An 11,200-nucleotide genomic window follows, 5' to 3' on the forward strand; every position below is an offset into this window, starting at 1 on the left:
TCAATTATAAAAATAACACCAAGCAACAAATCTCCACCACCCAAGCAAACAAATTTATACTTTGCCCTATCCTCAATAGAAAGCCACGTCACACCCAACTCCTCATGGATGCAATACCACCCTCCCTATTCATGGCATTCTAAGTATTCACAGAGATACCCAAAGCAAGGAAAAGAGTGAGAAAAAAAATCCAAAGGGAGTGAAAGTGGGCAGGAAGAGGCAAAAGAAAAAATAAGGCCCATGGACAACAACAAGGAAAACAAAGACAGGGCCAGATCTAGTTGGGGAAGAAGGCTCCGAAAACAGCAACTAGGAGTGCAAGACAGACAGCATCATGGAACAGTGAGCACAAGTTCGAAGGAAGAGGAGGCACAAGACGATGAGGAAGAAGCAGTAGCAGTAGCAGTAAAAAAAAAAAAAAAAAAAAAAAAAAAGTAGCATATTGTTGTTGTTGTGGTCTTGTTGAGTTGAATTGAGTTGGGTTGAGTTGCAATGGAGGCAGTATCACCGTCCGCACATCTTCATCGTCCGCGTCTCGCATCAAGCTCCCGCCTCTCTCACACACTCACTCACTCCCGCTTCACCGGTTTTGTCTCATTAACGCCCGGCTTTGTCTCGTTCTAAACCTGTGTGTGACGATCTGAGCCGCATTGGGGTCTTAGTTGTTTGCCTAGTTTGCAAGTGGGCCATACCCGGATCTCATCACAAAGTTGTCTTTCCAGGATGCGGAGGAGGAGGAGGAGGTTTTAGTTTCCAAGAGAGAGATGGTTGAGGGAGAGTGAGACACTCGTTAGTGGGCTTGGGGAGAAGACGGTACTACGCCTTTGAAGAGTCGGCCTTGAACTAGTTCTTACACCCCTCCAGCTTACCAGTGTTGTTGTTGTTGTTGTTGTTGTTGTTGTTTTTATTTTTGTTTTTCATACCGCGTAAATATATATATATATATATATATATAATTAATGTGGATGATTCTTAGGAATTGTGGGAGTTGTTACTGAGGTGAAGGCACGGAGAGCAGTTGTGGTGCGTGCTGAGAGTGCTTTTAGGTTCTGGTTGTGTGTTTGGAGTGTGGATGGATCTGGGGAGGCCGTGGGTGTTGTTGTAGCAGTTTGTGAAGAATTCGTTGAGGATTGAGCTGCAGAGTTTGCCGGGTTGGATCCTGTGGTAAGGGGGGGAGGGGGGTGAAAAGGATGTAAGATCTACGATAAGGAGTCAGTTCGCAAGGCAAATCTCACATCTCGCGGAGGTTTGAGGTATAGCAATGGTTACGTCAAGTAGACAGTGAGCAGTTGGGGGCAGTTAACTCGCGGATCACAGTTTGTATGGTGGAGAAGGGACTTCTTCGGGGGATTAGAAAGGAGCGGAAGAAGGATTGGCTCGGAGCATGTTGCTGGAAAAGAAGGAGGTGTTCGTGGGATTGAACGGAGTCAAAATAGGGAGGGAGAACGGCATGCGAGCGGGGATGTTTAACAGTTCCAGTCCGTCTCCCCAGCAGCGCCTTCGCAAAGAGCTTGGTCGCAGAGGCCTTGCACGTAGACGTCCCACTTATCTCTCCCTTCTCCTCATTGCAGGTTTTTGTTTCTTCCTCTCAATGCTTGCATCCTCGGTCGGTAGCTTCGGGAACATATTTTTCTTCTGCCGATCTCTAGAGGTTTGCTGTTGTAACATTGGATCCTATTTTTCCTTTTTCAATTTTGCATTGTCTTGTGTGAGAGCTTCAATTTAAGATTGATAGTTCGATCCTCGGATTGGAAGAAAATATCTCAGATTAAGTCGATCTATTATCCTGCAGGAGTGCTTTTCATAGCAGGGTTCCTCCTTGTAGGGCTACAATGGCATCCCAATCCTTCCCAATCTGTGGTGAGTGTGGACACGAATTAGAATGAGTCTCATTTGGCGAGGGACGTGTGAATTTTAGCCAGCTTGAGAAGAAGTGATTGAGAGCCTTCAATTCTTTTTTATGGCCAAACTTCGAGTGGGTTAAATGAAAAAAAATGTTTCTAATGATTCAAGAGTTCATAATGAAGGACATTGTGATACTTTTGAAGTATTCAGTGTAAAAGTGGATGATTGATACATTAATCAGGAAGTGGTTTGCTGAATCATTCTTAGCTTCGCCCTGAACTTACTCCTCTGTATGCATCTACTTGTCAGGGTGAGAGAATACCTGGCGTCGATGGCTCAACCGACGAAGCACTCAGTCTGGACTCACTTTCAAGACAGCTTGGTGATCAAATGACTCTTTGCAAATCCTATGCTGTGATTGCCAAAGAGAACAACAATCTGCAGTTGGCTTGGCATCTGAGTGCCCAAATTCGAGCTGCACAACAGCTCCTATCTCTGGTATGTGGTGGTGTTCTATTCCGTATCAGTTATGATTTGACGTTTACTGCCACAATTGATGCATGGCGTACAAATGTAGGTTGGCTTCACAGGAATATCTTTTTGTGACACACGTATGTTCTGTTCCAAAGTAGTGTGTGCTTCTTTTCTTCCTCTTCCTCTTCTTTTTCTTCTTCTTCTTCTTTGTTAATATCCTCCGCATGTGTAATTTCCTTAGTCTTTTTTCTTCCCTAATTTTGGTGTTCAGGCCGCTACTCGGGGAACCCCGATTCTGTGGGAAGGGGCAGAACCAATTATGCGAGAGATGTCTGCTCTCATCTTTCAAGCCAAAGAACTGCACTATGACAGCGCCACCATGCTCATGAAACTGAAAGCCGAAATGCAGGTGAGTTTATGCTTCATGCCCTGCGTATGTGTGTGTGTGTGTGTGTGCCATCTTGGCTTCATCTATTCAATCCCTTATCAACTTGAAGCTTGCCAAATTTCACTAATGTGTACCTAAGGTTGATTGTCAGCGTTACCTTGTATTAGATTTACATGGTGTAAAGATTGTATTAACTTAACTTTCATGCAGATAAGGAATAAATTGTCGACTTATTTGTTAGTCATGTGGACAACTTGAGGTTTTCGCCAGTGATTATTTGACGACACGTACTTTAGATTAGCCTGTATGATTGGAAGAGATGACATGTAGGTCATTACTTTCTTGTGAGATGATTTAGTTCAGAAACTCTTGTTGACCTAATTACTGATCCAGGCTCTGGAAGAAATGGCCAATACAGCAGCTACTCAAAGCGCAACATTTGGGCAGCTAGCGGCAGAAGCAGTTCCAAAGAGTCTTCACTGCTTAAGCTTGAGACTTGTGACCAAGTGGGCTACGGATGGAAAGCTACGCGAAAAAGCGGAGGCAATGCAGAAGAGTTTCGTCCCGAAGCTCACGGATACTGCTCTTCAGCACTTCTGTGTGTTTTCTGACAACGTACTGGGTGCTTCCGTTGTCATCAACTCCACAATAATGAATTCACATAATCCCGAGCGCCTTGTCTTCCATGTCGTCACAGATTTTGTGAACCACGGGGCGATGCAAACGTGGTTCGCGGAGAATGACTTCAAAGGTGTGGCGGTTGAGATCCGGTATGTGGAGAGCTTCACATGGTTGAATGCTACTTACGTTCCAGTTCTCAAGCAACTTCAAGATGCAGAGACTCAAAGTTACTACTTCCGGTCTAATACTCCAGGTGGGGGGGAAGCTCAAAAAACTGCGCTCAAGTTTCGGAATCCCAAATATTTGTCTATGCTGAACCATTTACGGTTCTACATTCCGGAAGTTTATCCCACACTGGAGAAGGTACCCTATTTTCCTCAAGGTGGTTACGTGTTCGTGTTGCATGGTTAAGGAATATCGCCTCAGTTTTTTAACGGGCTATTTTTATTCTGATAATGTACACGTCTCGTATCACTACGTTCCATTCAAATGTTTGTGGTAACAGCTGCGGTGGGCTTTACATCAAGGTTTGGATTCACTTGTTTATTGGTTGGCTGACATCATTTGATTCTCCTTTGTAGGTCGTCTTCTTGGATGATGATGTCGTGGTTCAACGAGATCTCTCCGACCTTTTCTCGCTTGATCTACACGGTAATGTGAACGGTGCAGTGGAAACCTGTCTGGAGAGCTTTCATCGCTTCCATAAGTACTTGAACTTCTCCCATCCGAAGATCAAATCTCATTTTGATCCAGATGCATGTGGTTGGGCATTTGGGATGAATGTGTTTGACTTGGTTCAATGGAGAGAGAAGAATGTAACTGCTAGGTACCACTACTGGCAAGAACAAAATGTAGACCGGACGCTTTGGAAACTGGGGACGTTGCCCGCAGGGTTACTTGCCTTCTACGGGCTCACAGAGCCTCTGGATAGACGGTGGCATATTTTAGGACTTGGTTACGACGCAAATATTGATGCAGAGTCAATTGAGAATGGCGCCGTTGTGCATTACAATGGCAACATGAAGCCATGGCTAAAACTAGCCATGAGTAGGTACAAGCCCGTCTGGGAGCGATATGTTGACTACCAGAATTCTTATTTGCAACAGTGCAATTTTCACTAAACCATTCATATACCTTGTTTAGACTAACCAGATTCCCAGGTCCATTTCAAAGATCTCGAAGTTGCCTTCTCATGCAAGCAAATGTCTGTGAAGATTCGTCATCCAAGTATGGGTTAGCTATTCAGCCAGTGCTTCAGACTCTCCTTGCCACGAAGTTGGACCTGGTTCAGCAATAAGTGGTGCATCAGAATTCGAGCAAACAGTGGCCGTCAACGCTCTCCAGGTCCTTGGAGGCGGACCTCGTAATCTAATCCTGTGAGAAACACTCTAACCTCAACACTGAACGAGTGGCAGCTTTTGTTAAGTTGGCATGGTTAATTGCACGGAAGCAAAGATGCGAAGTTGCACAACAAAGCTGATCCGAGGATAATCGGTCTTGACTGTGACGGGGTCTTTCTGGAAGCGACAGCTAGCAAGGAGCAGGCGGCGTAGAAGAGTGATCGCCCACTTTCTTTAAGTTTAATATTCTTCGATCAATCGTTCCTACTTAGGCTCATTTCTGGAATTAAATACAGGTATTCATTGCTTTTGAAAACTTCAAGTGGGACTATGTGTCAGTGGTCTTGGTACTACCTGTCCTCACCTTGGTAATACTTTTGTGTCGGTGTTTGTGGAATTGGTGAGAAATGTGTGTTTATAGATGTGTTCAAGATCGACTTGCAGAATGGTGTTTGTAAGTGTTTTGGACGTATCTGAATCCCACCTGCCTGTTACCAAAAGAGCCGAAGGTTGATTTAAGTACTGGCAGTCCATGAATAATTATTACTTGCACTCATGCGTGTGGGTATCTCATTCTAAACTTCCTCAACTCTAGTTTTCACTCGCGTTGATCCAAACGTCGGAAATGCAAGGATAGATGTAGATAGATTCAGCATCAGCGATCATCTCTAAGAGTATCTATGCGAGTTGACAGGATGCAGTAATTTAGAAGTGGAGTTAAATGTACGCTAGTACTTTACAGATACTCGAGCAAAACTCACAGATTTTAATTGCTGTTTGAAAATAGATTCTATGCATACCAGTTCCCTTGCAACAAGCTCATCTTGGATATCACGGTCGCTTATTGCAATTTCTTAGTGCCCATGATGTCTGCACATGGATGTTGATGTTTTACCCCAACTTGGAGTCAAAATGACAGAAGCGCTACTTTATTGAGATGGTTATCATAGAAGTTTCATTGTTACTGGAGAGATTGTGTCTTCTCGCTGTTGAGATCGCTGAGAGATCCCTGCATCTCATTCCAAAGGTCCTCTTCATGATTCTGCTGAAAATGACCCTCACTGCAAATGAATTTCTTTATTACCAATAATTTCATACTGAGACTAAAAGTCAAATACATTAAGACGTAACAGGAACTTGACATGAAAATGACATAACCCACCTTTCCCAGGTGGTCTGCAATGTGCAGAAGAGTCATGCAAGTTATAAGAGTGACACAATTTGTTCATTTCCAGCTGTTGATACCCTTATACCAATCATTTTGATTGCTCTGATATTACATAAACCTAATCTAGACCTACTGGAGATGGAGTTCAATTATTGATGTTCAGTGTATAGACCTTCAAGCAGAAGGGCTTCCAATACTGCCTCCCAATTTTTTATAACTAGACCTGAACTAACACCCATCATTTTCCTCTCATGTCATGTCTTTCAAAGAGTGGACATAAACTTCCTTGTTGGAGATGGATATGAGACATGCAAGCATTAATATGCACTTTGAAGAATCATTGAATAATTTACGCTTGTCATTGAACACAGAATGTGTAATCTGTACCTGAAACCAACATACTATGAATTTGGTAGATGCTTTGGAGTGGACAATTGGAGTTGCAGAGAAAATCATTTGTTCAACTAATAGAAATCTAAACCCAGTAAAATTCATTTCCATCATAAATCCTTATCGTTTGATCATGTTTTTCTTTGTCCCTCCCCCCAACAATTCACTAAGTTAAATTTATGTTGTTTTCTCTGCAACTAACAAACTTCTTTTTCATTCAAAAACAAAGATTTAAAAATAACTTATTAAAAAAATTTACTTAATTACTGATATAATTAAAATTTACAGCCATTATTGTAAATGTACCAATATCAAAAATAATATGCATTTTGTAATTGATTTGGTTTTCAGAAAGGGAGGCAATGGGATATTTAGTGGCTCATGTTGGGAAAGATATTATACAAATAGAAATTCTTAGTAAATGTTCATTTTGTTGATGGATTTAGATGGGTACTAAACTTTTGGTTTGCCCACTCGTTTTATTAGGTGTAGGAGATGAACCTATGCAACTTTAGTTTGTTTATGAAAAAAAAAACACATTTTGTGAATAAGAAATAAAAAGAGGCACCACAACTCTTATTTGTGCTAAGTATCAAATACAAGACCTTAAATCCCTTTTTTACTCTCACCTATTATTTATACTATAACTTACTGATTATATTTTTTATTGATATTTAATACACAAGTAAATAAATAAATAAATTCATATATATACATATATATATATCAGTTGGAATTTTATCTTAACCCACTATCTGCAAGCACAAGGTTTTGCACTCAAGAAATTTTAGATTATACTATACTTTTTGCTTGAATGTAATATATATATATATATATATATATATATATATATAATCATTTACAAAGAGACCATTACTTATAAGAAATTTAATACAAACTTGTGAGACAATTTATTCAAGCACATGAATAGAAATTAGTTGTACAAACTCTCATTTAATAAATATTTCAATTGATTGTAAAAATATTTATATATTTAAAACAACTTGAAACTTATGAGCTTTCTCCACAAAAATAAACTTGTTCCTTCATTTGTTAAAATGCTCTTGTTAACTGAACTTAAGAAATTTGTGTACACACAAACTAATTATTATAGGATGTAAAGTAGTTTGTCATACTTAGGACTAGATTGCAAAAATAAACTATTGAAGATTTTGATAAAATGCAATGATGCTAAACCTAATAAAGTTTTGTGTACAAATTTAAACATAATAGTTGCTAATAAATATATTGTGGATTTACAATCATCCATAAAATTCATTATTGTTAGTAATTAAATAAATATGTGAATAATTTATTATTATTATTATTATTATTGTATTTACTAATTTTTGAGTAAAAAACATTTCCAATTCAACAAAATTAATTATTGTAATATTTAATGTAAAGTTAGCAAGAGTTAAATAAACAATTATGCAACACTGAAAACAGATAAATAATTAAATATAAAATGAGTATATAAAATCCTTATAAATAGACCAATACCAAAATTAAACAACAATGACAAAAGATAGGAAACAATTCAAAAAAGTAATAACATATGATTAATCAACTGATAAGCAATTTATAAAGACACATTCTCTACCTTAATTGGACATAATTGCAAAGTGTTCTACATCATATGTTGTTACATTGAAGTGGTCAAATTATTTAAATATAAATATAAATATTTGCAACAAGCACGTAATACCAACAATAATTAGAGCAATGAAACACACTTTCAACACACACCCATGTAATAAATAAAATTATGAACATTGTCATGATTAGTTTAAATGAACATGACGTGTGAAAAGAGCCATAAACGAAGAATAGTAATAATAAGAAGAAGGTATGTCCGGAGAGATGAAGCAATCTCTCAAGTTTGGAAATTAGGGTTTGCATCCCCGAATCGCACCGAGAGAGAGAGAGAGCATCACATTGTGCGGGTTAGTTTTCGAAGCACACGACCCCACATGCACACACACGTAGTTCGATTCCATCGAGAGCTCCAATTCCATTCCATTTCCCTGGTTTGCTGTCCGACATAGTCGGATGTGGATTGACACCCATCCAGGCCTCGTTTGCAGCTGTAAACAACTCTCTCGGATGTGGGCAGCAGGCCATGGCGATGGTTAGGTTTCCAGTGCTCCAAGTTCTTCTTGAGAATACGTGGATGTTGCGATTTCAGAGCATTTAGGACTATTCCTGGAGTTTGGAATGTTTTGGAGTGTTTAGGGTTTGTGGGCTCGATTGATTGTTTTATGGCTGTGAATGTTGTGCCGTAAGGAGAGTGCGTTAGGATTTCACAGCATTTGCGGTACATTGGTGGAGAGTTCGGTGGGTGGGTGGGTGGATAGGGATGCAAGGGGAGGGAGAGGCGTATTTCTCGCGTTACGGACTGCGGGGTATGGGTCATATGGCTGAGGACATTCTTTTCTGCGTGGATGCGGATGCCGAAATGAATGTGGAAATGAAGCTGGGGACGCAGGGCAAGGGGCTGTGTCGCTTAGATGCCATAAAGCAAGCAATAATCCTTTTTGTACACTCCAAGCTCATGGTGAATTCGCAGCACCGATTCGCATTTGCCACTCTTCGGAACTCGGCTTCTTGGGTATGGATACCCATTTTGGACTCGTGAATTCGGTCATGTCTCTGGGTTTTCGGTAGGGGCGTATACTCAGTGAAGTGAGACTGTGGGCTTCTTCTCAATAGCATCACCCCATTTCCCTCGCTTCGTCTTTGCTTTGAATTGTTCATTTAGTTAGTTGCCCTGAGAAATTTTGTATCTGCATATTGCAAGAAAATCATGTGCTCGAAGTTTTTAAGATTGCAGAATACCTGGCTTAGATCCTTTTCTACTTAGAGGAATCCATGTACAGAAAAAGTCAATCGTATTTCTGCATTGTATTGTTACACCTCCAAGTCGTAATCATGAGTCTTTTTGTTTACATGATTGAGGGTTTTTCCGATGAAGGTAGCTCTATTTTCGTCGCTACGTGGCTAGAGTCAATGATTTCATCCCCCAATGTATTTGTAGAAACTTATGATGACGTGCTTTCGTCGCAGTTGAAGAGAGGATTCTCCAGTGATATTGACGTAATTGGCCAAGTTGTGCGTGGTTTGGCCTCTTCGGGGACGTATCCTCGTTGTGACCTCTCAGAACTGTTTCGTATGGCAGCTGCAGAGGCACATCAATCCATTGCTTTGAACAGAAGGCTCAGAATGGTAATCTTTATTCTCAAGTTCTTCACTATTCGCAAGTTTTCAGTCGTTACAGAATTTTACCTCTTGGTATTTTTTTTGACTTCAAGATGGTCTTTAATGAGATGAGACTGAGTGCATCATGGTCGTGTTTCTGAAGTCGATTTGGACAGACTTGTGTGTCATTCATGAGATGGCTTACACTGTGATTTGTCCGTATTAATTGGATTTTGTATTAAGAAATGATTGGTGCGCAGTTTTGGACACGTCTTGTAGGGGTCGATTTGCTGATACTGTTGCATTGTACAGGTGCTTATATACTGCAGATCGTCTGTGCCTATAGAGGTAGCAATGCAGTGGCCGGACAAGCAGCGGCTCTTCACATTTGATGCCTTGTATTTGCATGATAAGCCCACTCATGAAAACTGCCCTCAAGATGTATATGACTCTCTTGTGGATGCTCTAGAGCGCGTCAGTGAGTTTGAAAGTTACATTTTTGAAAGCAGCAGTGGAAGTGCACGTTTGCTTTTCAGGTGAGCTTTATTTCAGTGTAGATTATAATCTTTAGGATATTACAAGTTCATTACATTCACTTCAAAATTATCTCTTCTCCATCTTCAAACTTTTAATTAAAGGTTCTTGTTCAAATCCACAGGTTCCACCAGAAGTTGTGATTTTGTTGTTGGACCAGATTCCAATGTAGGTCATATAATTGCTGTTCATTCCTCTCAATTGTTAGAGCAAGTGCTGGCATATCCCCCCCCCCCCCCCCCCATCCAAGACGACCCCAACCAATCTTGTTGTCCATTTGACGTGCAGGAGTATGTGCATACTTCTTTCGCATCCTCAGCAACGGTGTCCACAAGATGAGTTTGAAGCTCCGAAGGATATCTCCAAAATGTTAGCTGCTGCTCCACACAACAGCACGTCAGGAAACCTTCCTGTCCCAAGGAGAGAAACTGAAGACAACAGCGGTGTTCCACGACCTCACTAGGCGCCTCTATTTTTCTTTTTGGATAAATCTAACAATGTATCTAGAGCGACTTGTACAAAAGTAGCAAAAGCAAATCACTTTTTTTCGTCTGATCATCAAACTACATTGAATTGCTATGCTATTCTGTCTACAATCAACGAAGTGTCCTTAAAACATGTTTGCGATAGACTCTTGTGTTTGGGAGGGTTGGACGATGCACATGTTACTTTGAAGCTTTAACATTTGTAAAGATTGAGAGTCTATTCCGTCTTGTTCTGCGTCTTCCACTGCTTGTTATTATCAATCACTGTGATATTCTCAGTTTTTGCATTGGCCTGAATCAATGAATCTGGAAGTCAGTCTTGGACCCCGGACGCACTTTCAAAATATTCATATTCGTGATACTTAAAGAAATTTAATGACGAAATGAGAGCTCAATGACCTAGAGAATTCTTAACATGTTCATTATTGTGCAATTCACCAAATTTTCTTTACAGCAGTAATACTAACTTCAAGTGTAGTGGGGGGTTTTTTTTTACCACTCAATTGTCCATAATTAAAATCATTTAATTTGTCTGACACATACCTCTAGTATTGAAGTAAAGTTGGGTGTTATATTATATTTTAACAGTATATATATATATATATATATATATACACATATGTGTATGTATGTGTTCTTTAAGAATCATTTTAATATTTCTCAAAAGAAAACAACAATATAATTTACTTATAAAGAAAATAATCTTGCAAAGCATCTCTTTTTCTTGAATTTACTTTTCATGATGATTTTGGGTGTT

The 11,200-nt window shown here is 39.9% G+C and overlaps 2 protein-coding genes across 3 annotated transcripts; both read left to right on the forward strand.

Moving 5' to 3' along the window:
* The first annotated feature begins 481 nt into the window (after window positions 1–481).
* LOC112283358 (putative galacturonosyltransferase 10) lies at window positions 482–4,984 on the forward strand. Its single transcript, XM_024521948.3, has 6 exons — window positions 482–1,571; window positions 1,793–1,860; window positions 2,155–2,343; window positions 2,591–2,728; window positions 3,101–3,691; window positions 3,910–4,984. Exons 1-6 carry the CDS (start codon window positions 1,385–1,387, stop codon window positions 4,447–4,449), a joined length of 1,713 nt encoding a protein of 570 aa, XP_024377716.1. The 5' UTR covers window positions 482–1,384; the 3' UTR covers window positions 4,450–4,984.
* A 3,118-nt stretch (window positions 4,985–8,102) lies between these two features.
* Window positions 8,103–10,672, forward strand: LOC112283211 (uncharacterized). 2 transcript variants are annotated; one of them, XM_024521651.3, is made up of 4 exons: window positions 8,103–8,837; window positions 9,293–9,451; window positions 9,737–9,960; window positions 10,247–10,672. In XM_024521651.3, the coding sequence occupies exons 1-4, from the start codon at window positions 8,586–8,588 to the stop codon at window positions 10,419–10,421; spliced, it is 810 nt and encodes a 269-aa protein (XP_024377419.1). In that variant the 5' UTR covers window positions 8,103–8,585; the 3' UTR covers window positions 10,422–10,672. The 2 variants fall into 2 exon arrangements, with proteins under 2 accessions (XP_024377419.1, XP_024377420.1); XM_024521652.3 differs by having other exon boundaries at window positions 8,136–8,837; window positions 10,083–10,672.
* The last annotated feature ends 528 nt before the right edge of the window (window positions 10,673–11,200 follow it).

The sequence above is a fragment of the Physcomitrium patens genome, chromosome 6 (genome assembly GCF_059467195.1).
Source record: "Physcomitrium patens ecotype Gransden chromosome 6, ASM5946719v1, whole genome shotgun sequence".
Classification (NCBI taxonomy): domain Eukaryota; kingdom Viridiplantae; phylum Streptophyta; class Bryopsida; order Funariales; family Funariaceae; genus Physcomitrium; species Physcomitrium patens.

Excerpts from the sequence above, each read along its gene's own strand:
- LOC112283358 (XM_024521948.3), top strand. The coding sequence starts at position 1,385 with ATGTTGCTGGAAAAGAAGGAGGTGTTCGTGGGATTGAACGGAGTCAAA. Across the intron at positions 2,344-2,590 it reads CACAACAGCTCCTATCTCTG|GCCGCTACTCGGGGAACCCC; the intron begins GTATGTGGTGGT and ends TTTGGTGTTCAG. Across the intron at positions 2,729-3,100 it reads AACTGAAAGCCGAAATGCAG|GCTCTGGAAGAAATGGCCAA; the intron begins GTGAGTTTATGC and ends TTACTGATCCAG.
- LOC112283211 (XM_024521651.3), top strand. The coding sequence starts at position 8,586 with ATGCAAGGGGAGGGAGAGGCGTATTTCTCGCGTTACGGACTGCGGGGT. Across the intron at positions 8,838-9,292 it reads TTCGGAACTCGGCTTCTTGG|TTGAAGAGAGGATTCTCCAG; the intron begins GTATGGATACCC and ends CTTTCGTCGCAG. Across the intron at positions 9,961-10,246 it reads AGTGCACGTTTGCTTTTCAG|GAGTATGTGCATACTTCTTT; the intron begins GTGAGCTTTATT and ends TTTGACGTGCAG.